The sequence below is a fragment of the Orcinus orca genome, chromosome 4 (genome assembly GCF_937001465.1).
Source record: "Orcinus orca chromosome 4, mOrcOrc1.1, whole genome shotgun sequence".
NCBI classification, from domain to species: domain Eukaryota; kingdom Metazoa; phylum Chordata; class Mammalia; order Artiodactyla; family Delphinidae; genus Orcinus; species Orcinus orca.
The window spans coordinates 127,019,755-127,039,609 of NC_064562.1; the positions used below are offsets into that span (position 1 = coordinate 127,019,755).

Below are 19,855 nucleotides of genomic sequence, written 5' to 3' on the forward strand. Positions count from 1 at the left end.
CAGGAAGAATGAGAATGAAATTTGTGGAAGGGAAAAAATAAGGTAAAGTGTCAGGAAAAAACAAAGGGGCACTTTTAATTTTTACTTGCTGTTTGAATTTTTTCATAACAAGAAATATGCATTTATTACGTGTATAATATTAGAAATGTAATAGGGAAAATGGAATGAAAGAAATATTATTTTATCCCACAAATGAATTGGGCTTTTCATTATCGTTATTATTATCATTATTATTAGCTTTTTGTTCAGTAGCGTACTGTTTCCTCTCCTAGCTCTAGGTTTTGTTGTTGTTCTTGTTTTGATAATAATACCTAGAAGACTACTGGTCCCAAGACTGCCTTCTTTTCTGCCCGACTTTATTTCTTTTCATTCAGGCGTCCCTGAAAGCCTCCATCCTCGCCCGGGAGTGTGCCACCGCAGCTGCCATTGTGTTCCTGAGCGACCGGTTCCTGTACGGGCTCGACGTCTCGGGCGAACTCCTGCAGGTCGCCCAAGGGCTGCACAAGCTGCAGCCAGCAACGCCAATTGCCCCGCAGGTGGTTATTCGCCAAGCCCGAATCTCGATGCACTCAGGTAGGCTCCTTCCTGCTGGCCCTCCTCGTCCCGGAGTCGTCCCGTCTGGGGCTCACCTTCCTCGGGGCTCCTTGACTTCCGCGGGGACGGCGGGCACCGGGGCCCTCGGGCCTTCTTTTGTAGCCGCCGGCGCTCCCGCCAGCCCGCCGCCTTGCCCTTCCCCCTGCCTCTAGCCAGCACAAAGGCCCTGGCATAAAGGATTTCAGAGCCAAAAGCAATAGAGAAAATTGTGAAAGGGGGTGGAAAATACTAATTGGAGCTTTTGTCGTCTAACAAATCTGTCCTGCTGCTTTCAAACAGGGGTATCTGAATTGCTATACTTCTGACCAGCAGCCTTTAAAAATCAGATTAGAATTCTACTATTTTCTCTTAGCTCTCCAGTCTCCTTTCTGTAGGGCCACTTGACTATGCTAACAATAGACCTGACAAACCCACTGAAGTAATTTGAGATATTTTTCCATCACATGGAACACCAGTACAGTACCTGATTAGGCCTTAAAGTATCTTTTTTTTTTCCTTCTGTCACTTTGAATAAAATGAAAAATGAGGCTGACATTCTAACTTAGGCTGTAATGTAGAGGGGGACTGGAGGGGAGAGGGGCCTGCTATGTGTTACAGCAAAGTTCACTTGCATAGAATTCTTGAATTATTTAAATTACTGATAACCATGAGGTTTAGAAACTTGTAGCCTGCTGTTCTCTTTTCCAAGAGTGAAAGGATAAAGGATGAAAATAGAATGCAAGTTGCCTGTCCCAGAAACAGGACTGGCTCATTTTTTAAATTGGGTTTAGCTATTGCTATTGTTTTAATAACTCTGGCCTTGAAGAAGTTAAAATATCTTTTAACTACTTCATTTCCTTTGAAAAGGAACTGTACTAACTGTAATGAATGGGACAGTTGCTGAGTACAGAGAGGGATAGAGATAAAAGGACATGAGAGACATGGGCTTGTGGAGGTTAACTTTTCACAAACCCAAGTTCATTCACTCTCAAGTTCTTGCAGCTGTACATAAATTGTACCCATATCTTATTATTTACTTTTCTAAAGTAATTGCATCAACAGAGTTGAACTTACGAAAAAATTCTTACTTCAAATGTCCATGATTTGGGACATTTTATAATGTTTGGGGTTTATCATGTTGAGGGTATGAGAAAAACCTAACCACTAATACGCCTTCTGATGGCATCAGATGGAATAATGTGTGAGCAGAGCATTCTGTTAGGGGAACCGAAAGTTGAGGGCCGGGTGTGCGTGGGCAAACTAATGTTGGTTCTCATCAAATTGAACTTGGAACAGTTACTGAGGCATGTTTCATGATACACAGATTTACAGATTTGCTATAGTGTGACATGGAAATCAAGGTCAAGTGGTAAGTAGTCATGTTGATAGCTTTGCTTTACACAACCAAATAATCTTTTCACTTACTTGTTTGGTTGATTGTTCCTCTCATGCCTCTAACTAAGGTGGTATAGACTTTTTCTTCTGATGACAATTAAGCCTTGATACCATCATGAGCAGCACGCTCCTCTGCCCGCACATCACATGTCTAAGGTAAAAGTCCTAGATCTTATTCTGCAACAGTTGGGGTTGTCTTTTCCTCAAAGATACTGCCAGAAATGCCACAAGAAAACAGACACAGCCTCAGAGTTAAAGTGCTTATCTGTAAACTTCTGTCCCCAGATATCTCTTGAGGCTCTACCTACACTGGGTTTCTCAGCCAGAAAGGGGGACTTAAGGCAGGAGTGGTGTCCTGGAAAGAGAACAAGGTACAGTGAAAAGGGGTCTCAGTCCCCAGCATTTGGGAATCCTGGGATAGAGAAAGGAGAGGTGTGTACGATGTTATAAGGGGTAAGGGAAAGGGATAAAGATAATATGAAGGGACAGCACAGTCTGCCTATTTTCCCCTTTGACCCAGCCCATCCTGGTATCCACTCAAAACCCATTCCAAAGGTCCAAGCATTCAATGTCGTGGGATTTCAGAGGCAAGAGAGGATGCCCTGGGCCTGCCCAGCGCACTCCTGCCTGAAATTAGGAGACAAAACCTTTCAAGCCACAGTTAAAAACAAAGAGTCAAACTTCCAGTTCCATCAGCGTGGAGGATTGAGCAAGTGTGGAATCTTCTCCCACTTAAATATTAAATATCGAAATATTTAATTCACGGTACATAAATATCGTGAATTAAATATTTTTTTAAGTGCCTGAAACATAGAAGACATTCAAAATCAGAATAATGGACTATTGCTCCTGACACTATAGCCAAAGAGATTTACACTTGGATATAGTCCTAGGGGAAGGGATTGCCACTTTAATTCCTGTGCAGGGACAAGAGACAGGACCTTGGGCCTACGTGGAGTGAAATATTTGGATAAAGCTGGAATCCTTAAAGGTTTGCACAGCTATGAAGTGGGACTGAACTGCTCTACCAGCCCACCCAGGGAGGTGATGAGGAAGCTTATTCTCTGCCCAAGCTCTGAGGTGGAGGCCAAAAAAAATCTCTGTAAAGAAATAAAAACCCCAAGTCTGTGCCAAATGTCTGTGTGGAGTCTGAATTTACCCACAAGAGAGGGAATCACGCACCAAGTAATTAAGAAGAAATTAATTCAGGACTGAAATTTCTGGGACCTAGCAGTTCAAGTACAAAATTATGCTGTAGAGAAGCATCCACACTCAAGAGGCATCTCTTAATGTCCCGACCAGAAAGGTACACAGTGTCACTTCTGCCACATCGATTGGTCACAACAGGTCACAGGGCCAGTTCAGGCTCAAGGAGAAGGAAAATAGATTCCACTTCTTGATGGAGGAATGGCAAGGTCACGTTGCAGAAGAGCATGTGGAATAGAAGATATTGTTGTGACCTCCTTTGGATCACAATCTACCACAGTCAGGTATATGTCTGTATCTGCACTTTGAAATAGGGTGGTCAGGGAAGGCCTTATGAGACAGTGAAGTGACATTTGAGCAAAGACCTGAAGGAGAAGGGAGCAAGCCTTGGAGATACCTGGAATAAATGCATTCCAGACTAAAATAAGTACAAAAGCCCTGACATGGGAACAAGCCTGGCAGATTCAAGGAGCAGTCAGGAGGCCACTGTAACCAAAGTAGAAGGAGTGAGGATGAGGGAAAGAATGCTAAGAGAAGAGGTCAAAGAAGTCCCAGGGGCCAGGTCATATGGGGCTTAGAGGCACCTGGGAGCAGAAATGGATAAAAGGATGAATGATTGAGTTTCCTCCTTACAGAAAAACAGCCATCCATAGTGTAGGCCCCTCCTACGTGGTGTTAATGAAATAAATGAAAAGTTTACAAAGAACCTCTCTACCCACCCCCTAAAAAAATTCCTTCCTGATAATTCTGTAAATAGACCTATTCACGGGCAACTCTCCTCCACTTCTGGAGGCATAGTTTTCACAAAAAGGAGACACAGCCTTTGACAAAGGTTTGCCTTTACTTCTCAAGCCTTACTCTATATGAATGGATTATTCATTCATATGAATGAATATGTGTGTGTATATGTAGGTACATGTATATGAATTTAATTGCAATTTCAGATACTGTACAACTTTCCACCTTACCAGTTCCTGAAAACTTCTTTTTCACTTTTGTGTATGATGTAGTTACTGATTTTAAATTTTAAAATAGAATGTTTCCCCGTTATAATGTGTTAACCTTAGAGCATGAACAGCAGTATTTAAAGCACATGTTCAGAACTAATTATGTGTTGCTTCTTTTCAGGGAAACTTTTAAAAGCAGAGTATATCCTGAGCAGTCTGATAAGCAACAGTGGAGCAACAGGTAAGGTGCTCTCATATCTTCACAATGACCTTCACCCTCCATCCCTACCAGAGTTCCAGTTTAAAAGCAACTTAGTGGGGACTTCCCTGGTGGTCCAGTGGTTATGACTCCACGCTCCCAATGCAGTGGGCCAGGGTTCGATCCCTGGTCAGGGAACTAAGATCCCACATACTGCAACTGAGCCTGCATGCCGCAACTAGAGAAACCCGCACATCGCAACTAGAGAAGCCCGTGTGCCGCCATGAAGACCCAGCACAGCCTAAATAAGTAAATAAATATAAATAAATAAATGAAACGTAATGACCTGGTAGTTACTATACACTAGACGTTCCCAGAACTACCTAGGACTGGCTCTGCTACTGATAAATGAAATGGTCAAGCAGGTTACTTCTCTATGTTTCCATTTTCTCTATTTAAAAACAAAAACAAAACAAAAAACAACCCAACCAAGTCTTCTAATATCACCCTGCTTTATTGTAGAGTGTGTTATCTAATCAACATTCGCTGTGAAGGTAGGTAACTCCCTGGACCTCAGAAAGGGCTCAGCTACAGCTTTGAAAAGAATTGTGAATGGAAATTGAGCCTATAAATTCAGGAGAATACACTTACAGTTTTATGTATTTAAAGGGTCTGGAAAATAAATTTTATTTTGCTACAGAGGAGCTATAATAAAAACTTACTTTGAAATAGATTTCTTTTGATATTTAATCATACATGAGAGGAAGCAAGTCCTAATAGTTGGGTAACAATTTAAGCCTCAAATACCTTGTCTGAATTTCTGGGCACTTAAGTCAACTAGTTTCCTATTACATTGAACACAATTCCTTGTCGACTTTTAAGCTCAATATGCTTGGATATAAGGTCTTGAGCTCCTTGAAACTTGTAGACATTTCCAGTGGGGAGGCAGTTTGAAATAACAGATATTGACCACATACCCCCATTTGTGACCACCATCACTAACCTACAATATGCATACTTCCCATCTTCTACACCACACACACACATGCACGCACACACGCACACACACAGATTAAAAGCTAGGGAGAAAGTAAGGAGGGTGATGTGACACAGAATAATAAGAGCATGTAATAATGAGTCTGACTTTATTTTTGATGTTTGGCAACTGGCAGCTGCTGTCAGGCCCCAGCTTCTTCCCTCTTTGCCCCACATCTGAACAGGCTGATTTTTTTAAAGCTCATTTATCAGTAAACCCTGGCCTAGCTGTGGGAACCTTTACCCCAGACCCACACCCTAATCGCAATAAAAACAAAAGCCACTCACCACTCCCTTCACTTAAGTCAAACGGACCAGCTTCGGTGCCTTCCCTGCTCTCCTCAGAAAGGCTTATTATGTGAGCCCTGAATCTTTTCATATACTCTTAGTGCCGTGTAGAGCCATCAGTTTCAACATTCAAACCAATTTTGGGTGGATGGGATGGATCCCGCCCTCCATGAGGCAACCACAAGACAGTGGGGTTGACACTGTAGTTAATTAACCTGGGGAAGCCTCGGAGGCAATAGCATTGAGGATAAGCCCTGAATTAGGAGCTAGAGGGGGCGGAATCCCTCCCTCTAGGTAGAGGGAATGGCAAGTGCAAATACCATGAAGCAGGAGATGGCTGCTATTACAAGGAACACAATGAAGCTGCATGGCAGAGCCCAGTTGGTAACGGGGAGAGGTGGAGACCAGGCAGGATTCAGTTCCTGTGAAGCCTCGTAGGTTGCAGCAAGAAGTATGGACCTTATTCTAAATACAAAGAAGAGATTGTCTCCCGAATTTATATCACATGTGTTCGTTAAGGCTTCTATGAAAATCGTTTTATCTCACCAGGCTATTTCTTTAATAATTCAAGGCCAGGGACTTCCCTGGAGGTCCAGTGTTTAAGACTCCGTGCTCCCACTGCAGGGGGCACAGTTTCGATCCCTGGTCAGGGAACTAAGATCCCACATGCTTAGCGGTGCAGCCAAAATAAATAAATAAATAAACATTAATTTTTTTTAATTTTAAAAAATAATTCAAGGCCAAAAATGCTTTTCTTTTTTTCCTCTTTATTGTAGGTACCTGGCTGTACAGAAATGAAAGCGACAAGGTCCTGGTGCAGTCGGTCTGCATACAGATCAGAGGGCAAATTCTGCAAAAGTTAGGTACAGTCATCCTCTCAAGGCTCATTTACCAAGTCTGGCTACAAGATTTTACTATGGACTTTTCTCATTGTATCTGGTTGATACAGTTCATCCCCACTTCCCTTAGTTTCCTTATGGAAAAGAGAATGACACTTAAGATGCCAGGAATATTATGAACATTAACAAAACAAAATATTTTTCTGTTGAGTTTTGTTAAAGACATTTACAGTTGTATATTATGACTGTTAACCACAGGATTCTCGGTATTATTTCTGGCATCTGGCTCTCAGCTCATTAGGACTCCGTTTGATATAGTGACACCTTATTCTAAACCCACCCTGACAGCTTACCCATTCGTTCCTGGGAAGGTATTCCTGAGTTTTACAAGCAAAGTTTATAGGACCCTAATTATACTTTAAAATGCAAACTAATGTATTTGAAATTTAACAGAGGATGGTAATTGTTATCTTGTAAATAATGGAGAAAATTATTTCTATATTAATATATCTTATATGTACACATGTAATATATAATATTTCTTACTGTTTCCCTGTGAAGGGAAAAATTATCTGTATTAAACCAACCGGAAAAACAGATTGCTGTTTTTCCAGCAGATTGCTATCTGCTGATCGCTGTCAGTCTAATCTAGTCATATATTTTCTTAACAAAATCCAATGAATCTTCTTTCTGTATTAGTTTTTAAAGGTATTTTCTGACACAAGAGCACAGATACTCGCAGATACTAGCAGTTTGTCCCATCTCCTTTTTTGCAGGGATGTGGTACGAAGCAGCAGAGTTAATATGGGCCTCAATCATAGGATATCTGACACTTCCTCAGCCAGATAAAAAGGTTGTTTGTCTAGTGCTTATTTTCTCATTTCCTGTACTTGTCTTTGAAAGATTATCTCCTTATGGCACAATTCAGTTTATCATTTATCAATTTTATTGGTCCTATTTTTATTGATTCTACACAGGCGTCGGACCAGGAACATTTGGTAACTTCCTTCTAGTGTCTTGCTCGTCCTCATTCACAGCTAGACGCCTGGTATATATGTAGTATTTCTATATATATTTGTAACTATTTATGCATTTATTTCTACCAATCCATTTATTTTTATTGATACCTATTTTATTATATATTTAGCCTTTACCTAATTCCATAGCAAAGTTGAGGTGGTCAAGTTGCTTATATGTAAAATCATTTTTCTTGAGTTGAATGGGAAAAGACTTCAATTAACTGTTTACGCAACATCTTTATTCAAGAAATTGAGAAGCAACATTTGCTTTCCTACTTGATGTTTTCATTCTCTGTGACTCTGTGAGAATATTCTCCTTGTTAATTGAAGCTTTGGGTTATACATCTTCCCAAGCTGTGTCAGCAGCACTGCCGCCTACAGTCCTTTTAACAGCACAAGTGGAATGGGGTGTGGGGACTCTTGATTGGGCCAATTCATTATGCCTAGCAGTATGGACAAGTTAGTGTTGACAATCCAGTGAAGCCCAACTAAGAAATAGCTGAGTGCATTACTCCCATGTCCTCAGGATGTGATGATCTCGCAAGCCCAGTGACATCCAGTTGAGAAGTATCCGCAGTGTCATAATAACAATAGCAATAATAAGCAATGGTTTATTTAGAAGGCTAATCATTGACTTTAGGCCTTGAGATGAGAGCAACAATTGACTGTGAATTCCTAATCTGTGTTTTGTTTGTGTTTCCTTACAGGGCATTTCCACATCACTAGGTATACTGGCAGATATCTTTGTTTCCATGAGCAGGAAAGATTATGAAAAGTTTAAAAGCAATCCTGAAATTAACTTGGTAACTATCACTTGTCAAAACCACGGTGCAGAGTGGCATCACCTGCAAAACGGTCAACATTATTTTTGGCGCTTGGTTAGTTCTCTCTCCAGGAGTCAGGCGGCACGGTGTCCCTCCTCTTCAAGTAATGTGAGCAGTCCTGGAGACGGTTCCTATGGTGTCCTGTTTGGCTTTATTATCCCAGCACCTAGCAAGTACCTACAGAGGGTACTGGGGAAAAAAAGATGGATGAATGAATGAATGAAATCAAAGTGATAAATGCTTTGAACCCCATGATTTCCTTTCAAATTATCACAAAATTCAGTTTCTACACTTGGGCTATCTCAATGACAAAGTAAAGGGGTAATAACTTTAAGACTTTAATTACCATCTGTTCAAATCAGAGCATCAGTCACTTGCTTAGGCTCTTATCTGTGATAGTAATGATTACAAATATATGTATATTGCTTTATAATTCAGAAAGTGTGTATATATGTATATGATCCACATACACCACATGTGCCTATGAGGCAGGTAGAGCAAAATGTGTCAGTCCCATTTTTGAGAAAAATAAACTAAGGTCCAGAGAAACTAAGTGACCTCTGCAACTTGTACAATAAGTAATAAGAGAACTGGGAGCAGAAGCCAGGTCTCCAAGCAGTTTGCAGCATTGCACAGACATTGACTTCTCTCCTGCACTGCACTGAAATTGAGATTTTTAACGGTATCGTCAATTATTGCCTTTTTAAAAAATACCAGGGGGCTTCCCTGGTGGCGCAGTGGTTGAGAGTCCGCCTGCCGATGCAGGGGACACGGGTTTGTGCCCCAGTCCGGGAAGATCCCACATGCTGCAGAGCGGCTGGGCCTGTGAGCCATGGCCTCTGAGCCTGCGCGTCTGGAGCCTGTGCTCCGCAACAGGAGAGGCTACAACAGTGAGAGGCCCGCGTACGGCAAAAAAAAAAAAAAAAAAAAAAAAAAGAATCCACCTGCCAGTGCAGGGGACATGGGTTCGAGCCCTGGTCTGGGAAGATCCCACATGCCGTGGAGCAACTAAGCCCGTGCGCCACAACTACTGAGGCTGCACTCTAGACCCCATGAGCCACAACTACTGAAGCCCATGTGCCTAGAGCCCGAGCTCCGCAACGAGAGAAGCCACTGCAGTGAGAAGCCTGCGCACCACAACGAAGAGTAGCCCCCGCTCACCGCAGCTAGAGAAAGCCTGTGCGCAGCAACGAAGACCCAATGCAGCCATAAATAAATAAATAAATACGTTTATAAAAAAAAATACCAAGGCAGCAACAGTAACTGTACTCAGTACTAATTAGTGTAGCATAAGAACACATACAGCTTGCTGCTAGCAATCTGAATCTTAGCAAAATGTTGCTTTTGCTGTCAGAACAAAACACAGGAAAAGGGTTATGCCCCTTGTTCAGTGAAGTTGTCTCTGAGGACTGTTTAACATTGCAAACTGCCCTTCCGCCTTGGACCTCCTCAGCCTCTTCTCACTTTATTTTCCTTTGGAACACTTGCTGCCATCTCAAATACTATGCATTTTACTTGTTTTGTGTATTGACTGATCTCCTCCCCTTAACGGGAAATAAGCTTATTGCAGGCTCACTGTCTGCTCTCTCCTTCATGGCTAGAACAGTGCCTGGCACATGGAGGTACTCAATACATATTTCTGGAATAAATGATTCAATCTTAATTGCTGTGAAATCGTACATGAAAGGGCTCTTTGACAAGAACAATGCAGAAATCATCAGTGAATCTGACTGCAAAATGTGCAGAGTTCTGTGAACAAAGAGCTGCATGATCCTCCAAAGAAACTTGTCTGAATTACTTTGCACAGGCAGGCAGTGTGAATGTTTGCACATGTGAGGCCTTCTCTGCGGTATGAGTTGGGGATGGATGATGTATGGGTGTGGGGGAAAGGACAGTCACTGTCCTGGGGTCTTTTGACCCACTTACTCTTTCTTGGCCCTGTTCTGAAATGCTTGTGATTAGGCGCAGGGCATGCCTCAGAATCTTGAAAGAAAAGCAAAGGAATTTTATAGCCTGTCTTTTGCTAATGGATCAATAACTGTCAACAGTACACTCGGCCTCCTGTTTTCTCACAGGGCTTGCTGAAGGAGTTTGACCACCATTTGCTGTCAGCCGCTGAAGCCTGCAAGCTGGCAGCCGCCTTCAGTCCCTACACGCCTCTCTTCGTGCTCACGGCTATGGTAAACAGTGCAGCCCTCACTGCTCCTCACTCCAGTGACAGATGTAACTGCTGGGAGGGAAGGGTCTAACCTTAAAATAGGCTTTGTGTATATCATTAGATAATTGTGATCAGACCTCACATATGTAAAGGTTTTATCAGTCAGAGTAGTGACATCCTGGTGGGAGCTAAGTTAATACAGCTGGAGGATTTGATGTTATCTGCTCTAGAACAATGGTTCCCAAGCATGTCAGAATCACCTAAAAGCCCTTTCCAAATACATATTCTTGGGCTCTACCCTAAATCCACTAAATGTAAATCCCTGGGGTTTGTACCCAGAAACCTTTCATTATGAAATACTGCCCGGGTGATTCAAATGCACAGAGGGGTTTGGAAGCCACTAATCTATTGTTTTGACTATTATTAAACAAATGATGTGTTTGTATATAGCAAAATTATTATGTCCACATTCCACATATAGACTCTGTTTGCTAAAACTAACAATAGCAACAGTAACAAATTTATCGTCTTTGATCAAAAAGTATCAGGGCTACGGTAGGATGGTAGCTGGTAGTTTCTGTATTTTTCCATGACACATGTTTATTTTTTTATAATATTTCTAATGACTGTCCTCCAGGGATGAAAAGTTTTCCCTGATTCACCTCCAGTTTCCAATTCAGTGTCTGATTTTGTATTTGGTATTTTCCTCAGAATATACGTGGCACATGCCTGTTGTCATATAGTAGTTCTAATGACTGTCCTCCAGGAATGAAAAATTCATATCTGTGTGAAGCCAAAGAGGCCTTTGAAATTGGCCTCCTTACCAAGAAATGTGATGAACCAGTTACTGGAAAACAGGAGCTCCATAGTTTCCTCAAAGCTGCTTTCGGTCTCACCACGGTGCACCAGAGGCTCTATGGGGAGATGGAGACGGTCCACACAGCAAGTCAGCTCTGTAGTGAAGCTATGGGAAAGCTGTATACTTTCAGTATTTCCTCCAGAAGTCAGGAGAGAGAAGCTGTCTCTCAGGAAGTCATGTCTCTTATCACCAGGGTGAAGGAACAGTTACAAGTTCAAAGCTTCTCAAATTTAGATGACAAGTCTTATGTTCCAGAGGGTTTCAAGTGTGGGTTGGAGAAACCCATCTTGCATGGGCAAGTGGATTTCCAAAAAATTATTGAAACCTATTCACAGCACCACACTTCAGTGTGTGAAATATTTGAAAGCACTTGTGGAAACAACAAAAATAAACAGGAAGATACAAAAACAGGAGTCTGTATCACTGATCTAAAAACAGAAACAAAAAACATAGATACTGTGAGTACTACTGAGGACAAACCACGTTTTGAAAAAGGCATGGTAATATCTTCCTCCCAAATGGCTAGGAGTGGTTGGGAGAAACTCAGGAGGGTAGGAAGGAGAAACCTGGCCAGTTCTGATGCATTTCGAGTCTCCGTGGATGAAGATGTGGAGACTGAGGCTGAGTCAACACACCATAGCAGTGGTGGGGGAGCTGTTTTGAACAAGTCTCTGAGCGACAGCCAGAGCTCCAGTTCTTGGAGCAAGTTATCAGGGTGTAGTTCTTCTACAAGCTGGGAGGAAGTGAATTACCATGTTGGTGATATGTCAGCCAGAAGAGAGCCTAGCAAGGAAGAGCATCATGTGGACACTCAGTGTTCCACTGCCCTGGCAGAAGAACTGGAGATCGATGGGGAGAGCAGAGCTGTACATCCACTGTCTTCAGAGCTTCAAGGGCTCTCTCTCCAGGTGTCCAGGGATGACAGTTTAGAGTCTTCTCAAAGTCAACTACCCAAGCCCATGCCCTTGACAACTTTTCCTCCTCATAACACAACAGGCACTTTGTTGGCCTCAGGTGCAGGGCTGTTAAAAGGAGCTCCAGAAGGTATGTGGGAAGCTGGAAATGTGGGGTCCAGAGATACTTCTGCTCATTCCAGACCCTCATTTGGTTCTGCTTCTTGGTCTTCTGATTCTGGTTGGCCCAAGAACATGGCCACATATCCTCCGATCCAAGAAGAAGAAACCTTTGAAATAATTGATAAGTTTCCAGAAATCAACTGTGATGCCAAAGACAGTCATGAAGAAGAGAAGAGAGAAGAAATCAAAGGAGACACAGGTCCCACATTTAAAGATAGCCCCTGCTGGGTTGACGCAGAAGAAGAAACAGCAGAGAGAGCAGAAGATAGGCCCGTAGACTTCCACATAGTTGTGGACGAGCCTCTGGGCAAAAGTTCCATGATAGCATGTAGCACTTTCACTCCTCATTGGCTTGTTCAAAATCCTGACTCAGGGAAAATTGGTGGCTCAGTCAAAGAGCAGGGCATTGACCCTGATGCCTCCACGGTGGATGAGGAGAGCCAACTGCTGGACAGCACAGATGTTCACGCCACAAGCACACATGGCTCTCACAGATCATGTGCTCTGAGGCAGCTGCGTGGTCAGGGAGCCCAGATCCCCAATTCCTCTGTAAGTGGTAACACTTCCATCCCTGTCCTCAGCGAGGACTGCACTACCACAGAGGAAGCAAATGAACCTGGAAACCTGCTAAACTGCAGCCAGAGCTCCAGCTCGTCCTTGGCATGGTGGTTGGAATCACCTGCAATTTCCAGTGGTTCTTCTGAGGGAGAAAATCCATGGTCCTTTCTGAATTCCAGTGGAAGTTCTTTTGTTTCATTGCCAGGAATGACAACACAAAAGATCCTTAAGGCTCGCACCCTGCAGCCTGATGACTTTGAAAAACTCTTGGCAGGGGTGAGGCATGATTGGCTGTTCCAGAGACTGGAGAATACAGGAGTTTTTAAGTCCAGGCAACTCCATGGAGCACATAGTAAGTACAGCCTTTCAGGAAGCATCTCTGCATGTTCCGGGCCCTCTGAAGCTCTTGTTATGTAGATCACTTAAAGCTCATGAAAGATATCGACCCCATTATGCTTTGTGAATATATAGAGAAATGTGTAGTTCAGGGACCTTCTTCCGTGCTATAAAGACACACAAGGCAGTAAGGGAGAATCTTACAGGACTCAGGAGCAGTCATCAGTCAGGGCTTAAACAGCTCTGGATGCCATATACACTCAGCATTTGTCTCCTCCACTGATTCTCATTACCAACCAGCTGATTTTTCCCTATTTTTCCCATTCAAATCCTAGGGAGATGGGGTTTGACCTAGTTACACATCATCCTTCTAGTGGGCAGAGATTTTCACACCTGTCCTAAGTGGTTTCTTGCCAGTCAATGGATTGATCAGGTACAATTACCAACTGCTTCCTGCTTAAGGAACAGCGCAAGGTCTCTTCCCCTAGCAGGAAGCCTCGGCTGGGGCCACCCAGCCATCAGCATGTCCACAACAGCTTAGAAGTGGTGGAGAAGCTGGGACAAAGACAAAAGAAGGTTCTTCTCTTAGCCCAGAGGATCACATTGTAATGCCCTCCAAGGTACTGAAGAATTATTTGAATGAGAAAAAAATATATATTGTAAAATGAATTTCAGAGGAAACAAACTACGTAGATTGCTGAGCACTGGATATTAAAGTAGTAGTTCTCAACACTGGTATCGCATGAGAATCTCCTCCCAAAAGGCTTTTTTTTTTTTAAGGCTGCTTTGGGTCTTCATTGCTGCAGGCGGGCTTTCTCTAGTTGCGACGAGCGAGGGCTACTCTTCGTTGCGGTGCACAGGCTTCTCATTGTGGTGGCTTCTCTTGTTGTGGAGCATGGGCTGTAGAGGTGCGGACTTCAGTAGTTGTCGCGGGCTTAGTTGCTCTGCAGCATGTGGGATCTTCCCAGACCATGGCTCGAACCCGTGTCCCCTGCATTGGCAGCCGGATTCTTAACCACTGCGCCACCAGGGAAGTCCTGAGAATCTCCCAAGAGGCTTTTTAGCTTTTTTAAACTTCCAGTGCCTCACCCCAGAGATTCCAGCCTAATGGGTCTGTGATGTGATCCAGGCATCCTTATTTTTTAAGAGCTCCCCAGTGACTTAGTGTAAAGCCAATGTAAAGAATTTCTGTTTCAAAATATTTCAGTGTTTTGCCTGCCACCTTGAAGTCAGACTAAAAGACAGATCAGGTTGTTGCCAAAAGAAGCAAAATTTTCTAATAATAGGGTTTCCCTGCTTACTGTGAGATTCTGCAGTTTCAAAAGCACATTTCTGAGAGTTAGGTAGCTGCCTTATTGTTTTGTCTGTGTGCCAATTTATAGGTGAAAAAACACATTGGAGGAAGCAAGGCCCAAAGTTGAAAAAACTGAACAAGTTATGCATTCTCCCCTTGCTTCTTCCCTCAGTTCACTGCCCTTTCTATGTGTGTGTGCAAGCAGCTCACCTTCCATTTCCTTCCCCAGCTTCTCTGATTGAGTCACCCAACCGCGATCACCATCTCCCCCAACCCCATCATCTCCCTTACCGATCCCAGACCTGTGGGTTTATCTCACTTTAAGTATTTTCTCTTCCGAGTCTCCTGTTCATTTACCCTTTATCACAACCTAGACACTGGAAGTCTTTGTTCACTTCACTTTAACTTGGATCCAAAATGTTGCATTTCTTCCTTAGGGTTCATGTTGGTCTTCCCCCTTAAAGAGATGTTTTCTTGCTAGCATTGGTCTTCCTTTCTTTAAGGTGGAAACAACCCTTACTTTTTCCTCTTATCTTTTGCTTTTTCAATTGAGTTTGCGTCTTTGTACAGTAGCTATATTTTCTCAGTAGTTCCTGGACTTTCCCAACGTAAACAAAATATGTAAGAGAAAACTAGGGTGCACTTTCATATGCAATCTAGGATTCCTGGTGTTGCCAGGAGCCTTTGGGGTAGAATTATTCAATTTATTTCTATCTGCGTGATCTGGCATAGGTAGCAGCCTCTATTATTTGAGGTCCCCAGATAATTAGAAGAAGATGCACACACATATCACTTGTTCCAAGATGGTCTCTGGGGTTTTGCTGTTTAAAAAGCCCTTTTGGGCTTCCCTGGTGGCGCAGTGGTTGAGGGTCCACCTGCCAATGCAGGGGACACGGGTTCGTGCCCTGGTCCGGGAGGATCCCACATGCCACGGAGCGGCTGGGCCCGTGAGCCATGGCTGCTGGGCCTGCGCATCCGGAGCCTGTGCTCCGCAACGGGAGAGGCCACAACAGTGAGAGGCCTGCGTACCGAAAAAAAAAAAAAAAAGCCCTTTTATTTTCCATTACTTTCATACAGAAGCTCTGACCTTAATACGTTTCCATCACAAACAAGAGATTTTGTGAACCAAAGGCTATTCTTCACTGTAATTTCTCAAGCTTTACCTTTTTATCGTACTTCACTAACTTTTTAGTAATAGTCATAGAAGAGGATAAAGTTTGAGAAAATATATTAAAAAGTTGAATATTTCAAATGAGCTGGACTGGGACCTGTGTTACTTCAATTTTATCCATGAATTGTAAGATCTTTTTGAAAAATAAGATCAATATTCATCTTATCTTTTTTTCAAGATGCTCTTTTGTTAAAATATTCCAAGAAATCTGAACTGTGGACAGCCCAGGAAACTGTTGTGTATTTGGGGGACTACCTGAATGTGAAGAAGAAAGGCAGACAAAGGAATGCATTTTGGGTACATCATCTTCATCAAGAAGAAACTCTGGGGAGGTATTGCTTAAAAGCACCTATATCACTAATGTAAAAAGGGCCAATTTTTCCCTTCTATTAAGTAATTGTTTATGAGACTTTGAAAGGGCTCAAAAAATGGCTCAAATATGTTTTCAGAATTCAGCTCCTTTTTCCTCCTCCTCATTATCATATATGGAGGACCCACATTATGTCAGCCATTGGGCTGGATGTTTTATATACATGATTTCAAACCCATTAGGGAACATTAAACCCCATTGTACAGATAAGAAAAATAGTGTTCCTGGCTATATGACAGGCCACAGAGTCTTAAACACTGTCACAAAAAATGGTGGCAAGAAAGGCTAAACTATGCAAGCCATATTTCTAAGTAAATGGACGAGTCTGCAAAAAAAGGCAGAAAAATCCTCTAAGGCCAGGGTTGAAGTATATCCAGGGATATAAGTGAATACTGAATCCTTAAGACATCCTCCATAGAAGTTTTGGGCAGGGGAGGGATGAGAGAGCAGCTAGTGACAGAAGTTACACATGGAAGGGGATGAGTTTAGAGACCACGGAGATATATATATATATATTTTATTCCCCCCAGTTGGAGTATAGTTCCTTTACAATATTGTGTTAGTTTCTACTGTACAGCAAAGTGAATCAGCTATACGTATACATATATCCCCTCTTTTTTGGATTTCCTTCTCATTTAGGTCACTACGGGGCACTGAGTAGAGTTCTCTATGCTGTACAGTAGGTTCTTATTAGTTGTCTATTTTATACATAGTATCAATAGTGTATATATGTCAATCCCAATCTCCCAATTCATCCCACCGCCCCCCCTTGCTATCCATTTGTTTGTTCTCTGCATCTGTGTCTCTCTTTCTGCTTTGTAAATAAGATCGTCTATACCAATATTTTCAGATTCCACATATATGCATTAATATACGATATTTGTTTTTCTCTTTCTGACTTCCTTTATTCCGTATGACAGTCTCTAGGTCCATCCATAGAGACCACCGATATAAAGCAGGGACAAAGGAATGGCTACATGCTCAAAAATAGGTTTTTTAAAGAAGTGCCACCCCCACTGAGGCAAATAACCTGGAAAGTTTTTTGTTTGGCCTTAGTTCTTGACGACAACTTTAAGCAAAATCTCACCTGAAAATTAGTGATCACAGGTGGTACTCATTGGGTTTAAGGCCTAATTTTATACCATGTGTGTATTTTAAAGGACCTATGGGCAAGACTTTTAATGTAGACCTTGATCTTTAGCCAAATCCAAAAAATGTAAGAAATAAATAGGAAGAGAAAAAAAGAGAGAAATTGGGTGACTCTTAAATAGTAGAAATACATTTCTTGAAAAGGTTGTTGATGATAATACTAATAATAGTAAACATGTACATTTCTTACTACTTCCCAAGCCCTGTTTTAAGTCATTGATATACTAATTTAATTAATCTTCAAAAAACCCTATGAGGTAGTTACTACTGTATTAGTATCCCCATCTTACAGATGAGGGAACTGAGACACAGAGATGTTAAGAAATCTGCACCAATTCACACGTCAAAGTGGTGAAGCCAGGTGTTACGGGTATAATTGTGTCCCTCCAACCCCAGATTCAAGTTGACTTTATAACACCAAGTACCTCAGACTGTGATCTTATTTGGAAATGGAGTCATTGCAGTTGTAATTAGTTAAGATGAGTTCATACTGGAGTAGGATAGGCCCATCATCCACTATGACTGGTATCCTTATAAAAAGAGGAAATTTGGAGATAGACACACACAGGGAGAATGATGTGAAAATTGTAGTTACACTGCCACCAAGCAGGAACTATCAGAAGCCAGGAGAGAGGCCTGGAAAAGATCCTTCCCTAATGCCTTCAGAGGGAGCATGGCTCTGTTGACACCTTGATCTTAGACTTACAGACCCTAGAACTGTGAGAAAAATCAGTTTCTGTTGTTTAAGCCACCCACGTTGTGGCACTTTGTTACAGCAGTCCTAAGCAACTAATATACCAGGATACATGATAGGAGGATCTGAGATGGGAAATAAAAGAGAGAAGAAGAGACAGGGAAGATGGAGTGAAAAGGTCTAACATACATCTGACCAGAAAAAGATAACAGAGCAAATAGAAAAGAATTACTACTTTAATAGATGATTTCTGACAATTTTCCAGAACTGCCAAAATATACTAATCTTCAAATACAGGAATCACAATGAATCCCAAGTAGGATAAAAAGTGTTGTGCACATAATAGGTGATGATGGAAAACAAGTATTTGAACAGATGAAGTAATTATAAAAGGAAAGGGTAGAGGAAACCTTCAGATTGATTAGTTGACCTAATATAAGGTCATGCTGCAGGGAGTGAAAGATCTGCTTCCAGAGTCCATGCACTTTCCAGTACCCATGCTGGCTCCCTTGACTTACCAAAGAAGTCTGGTGAACTACTACACTAAGTGGACACTTTCTCTTTAAAATCAGTATCATCTGGGGTCATTGTATTAGGATTCTCCAGAAACACAAAACCAGTAATGTATATGTGTGTGTGTGTCTGTGTGTATATATACATATATATACATATATATATATATATATATATATGTATACATATATACATAAAGATTTATTTTTAGGAATTGACTCCCATAATTATGGAGGCTAGCAAGTCTCAGCATCTATAATTGGCAAGCTGGAGATCCAGGAGAGCTGATGATATGTAGTTCCAGTCCAAAGGCCAGCGGGCTTGAGACCCAAGAGGAGATGATGTTTCAGTTCAAGTCCCAAAGCAGGAAAAGATCAGTGTCCCAGCTCAGAAGCAGTCAGGCAAGAATTCTCTGTTACTTGAAAGAAGGTCAGCCTTTTGTTCCATTTGTCCCTTCAACTGGATGAGGCCCACGCACATTAGGGAGGGCAACCTACTTTACTCAGTCTATTGATTTAAATGTTAAACTCATCCAAAAACACCCTCACAGAAACACCCAGAATAATGTTTGACCAAATACTTGGGCACCCTATGGACAAATCAGGTTGACACATAGACTTAACCATCAGTCAGCTAGTATGAATCATGTTTCACTGTTCAGGTGGCTCTTACAAAATTATTTGAGTCATGAGATAGGATAACATCTAAGGCGGAGAAAGAGTAACATCTTTCAAGCTTTTTTGCATATCTCTCTTGACCTCTTCTTTCTTACTGTATAGTAGGATACAGTAACAATCTAAGGCGGAGAAAGAGTAACATCTTTCAAGCTTTTTTGCATATCTCTCTTGACGTCTTCTTTCTTACTGTATAGTAGGATCACTTTGCATTTCTTCTTGTGGTTTTTTCCATTCACAGATATGTTGGGAAAGAATATAAGGAGCAGAAGGGGCTCTGGCACCACTTCATCGATGTGGAGAGGCAGATGACTGCACAGCACTATGTGACAGAATTTAACAAGAGACTTTATGAACAAAATATTCACACACAGATATTCTACATACCATCCTCAGTATTACTGGTAAGATTAAAGAAATCAAGAGTTTGATTAAGCAGGACTGTAAATATATATTAGGTTAGATTTCTACTGCCAACCTACCATTCATCTACCTCCACCATCATTCTGGTAAAATTCAATAAACTCAGTTACCAGCTTCCTTCGTCTACTTCATCTGCTTCAACTACTTGTAAGATATGTAAGAAATATGACCCTCTGTACCCTGATGCATCATTTGGATCCTTCAAGTCACATTTGAAGATCTGTTGATCCTGGTACCTGGTCCGTCATGGTCGAG

The 19,855-nt window shown here is 41.9% G+C and overlaps 1 protein-coding gene across 29 annotated transcripts in view; it reads left to right on the forward strand.

Annotated features, from left to right (window-relative positions):
- Positions 1–19,855, forward strand: part of ALPK1 (alpha kinase 1) — a 151,759-nt gene that overhangs the window by 109,725 nt on the left and 22,179 nt on the right. For 24 of the 29 annotated variants that reach the window (XR_007477314.1, XR_007477318.1, XR_007477320.1 and 21 more), the window contains 10 exons: positions 375–573; positions 1,898–1,942; positions 4,303–4,362; positions 6,420–6,506; positions 7,259–7,335; positions 8,209–8,304; positions 10,401–10,505; positions 11,195–13,328; positions 15,956–16,109; positions 19,419–19,581. Coding sequence is in view for 19 of the 29 variants with exons in the window: in XM_049709631.1 (XP_049565588.1) it covers positions 375–573; positions 1,898–1,942; positions 4,303–4,362; positions 6,420–6,506; positions 7,259–7,335; positions 8,209–8,304; positions 10,401–10,505; positions 11,195–13,328; positions 15,956–16,109; positions 19,419–19,581 (3,120 nt within the window). In the remaining 10 variants the exon portion in view is untranslated. Of the gene's footprint in view, positions 1–374; positions 574–1,897; positions 1,943–4,302; positions 4,363–6,419; positions 6,507–7,258; positions 7,336–8,208; positions 8,305–10,400; positions 10,506–11,194; positions 13,329–15,955; positions 16,110–18,714; positions 19,582–19,855 lie in introns of those variants that run through there. The other 5 variants (XR_007477322.1, XM_049709639.1, XR_007477323.1 and 2 more) reach the window with 5 other exon arrangements.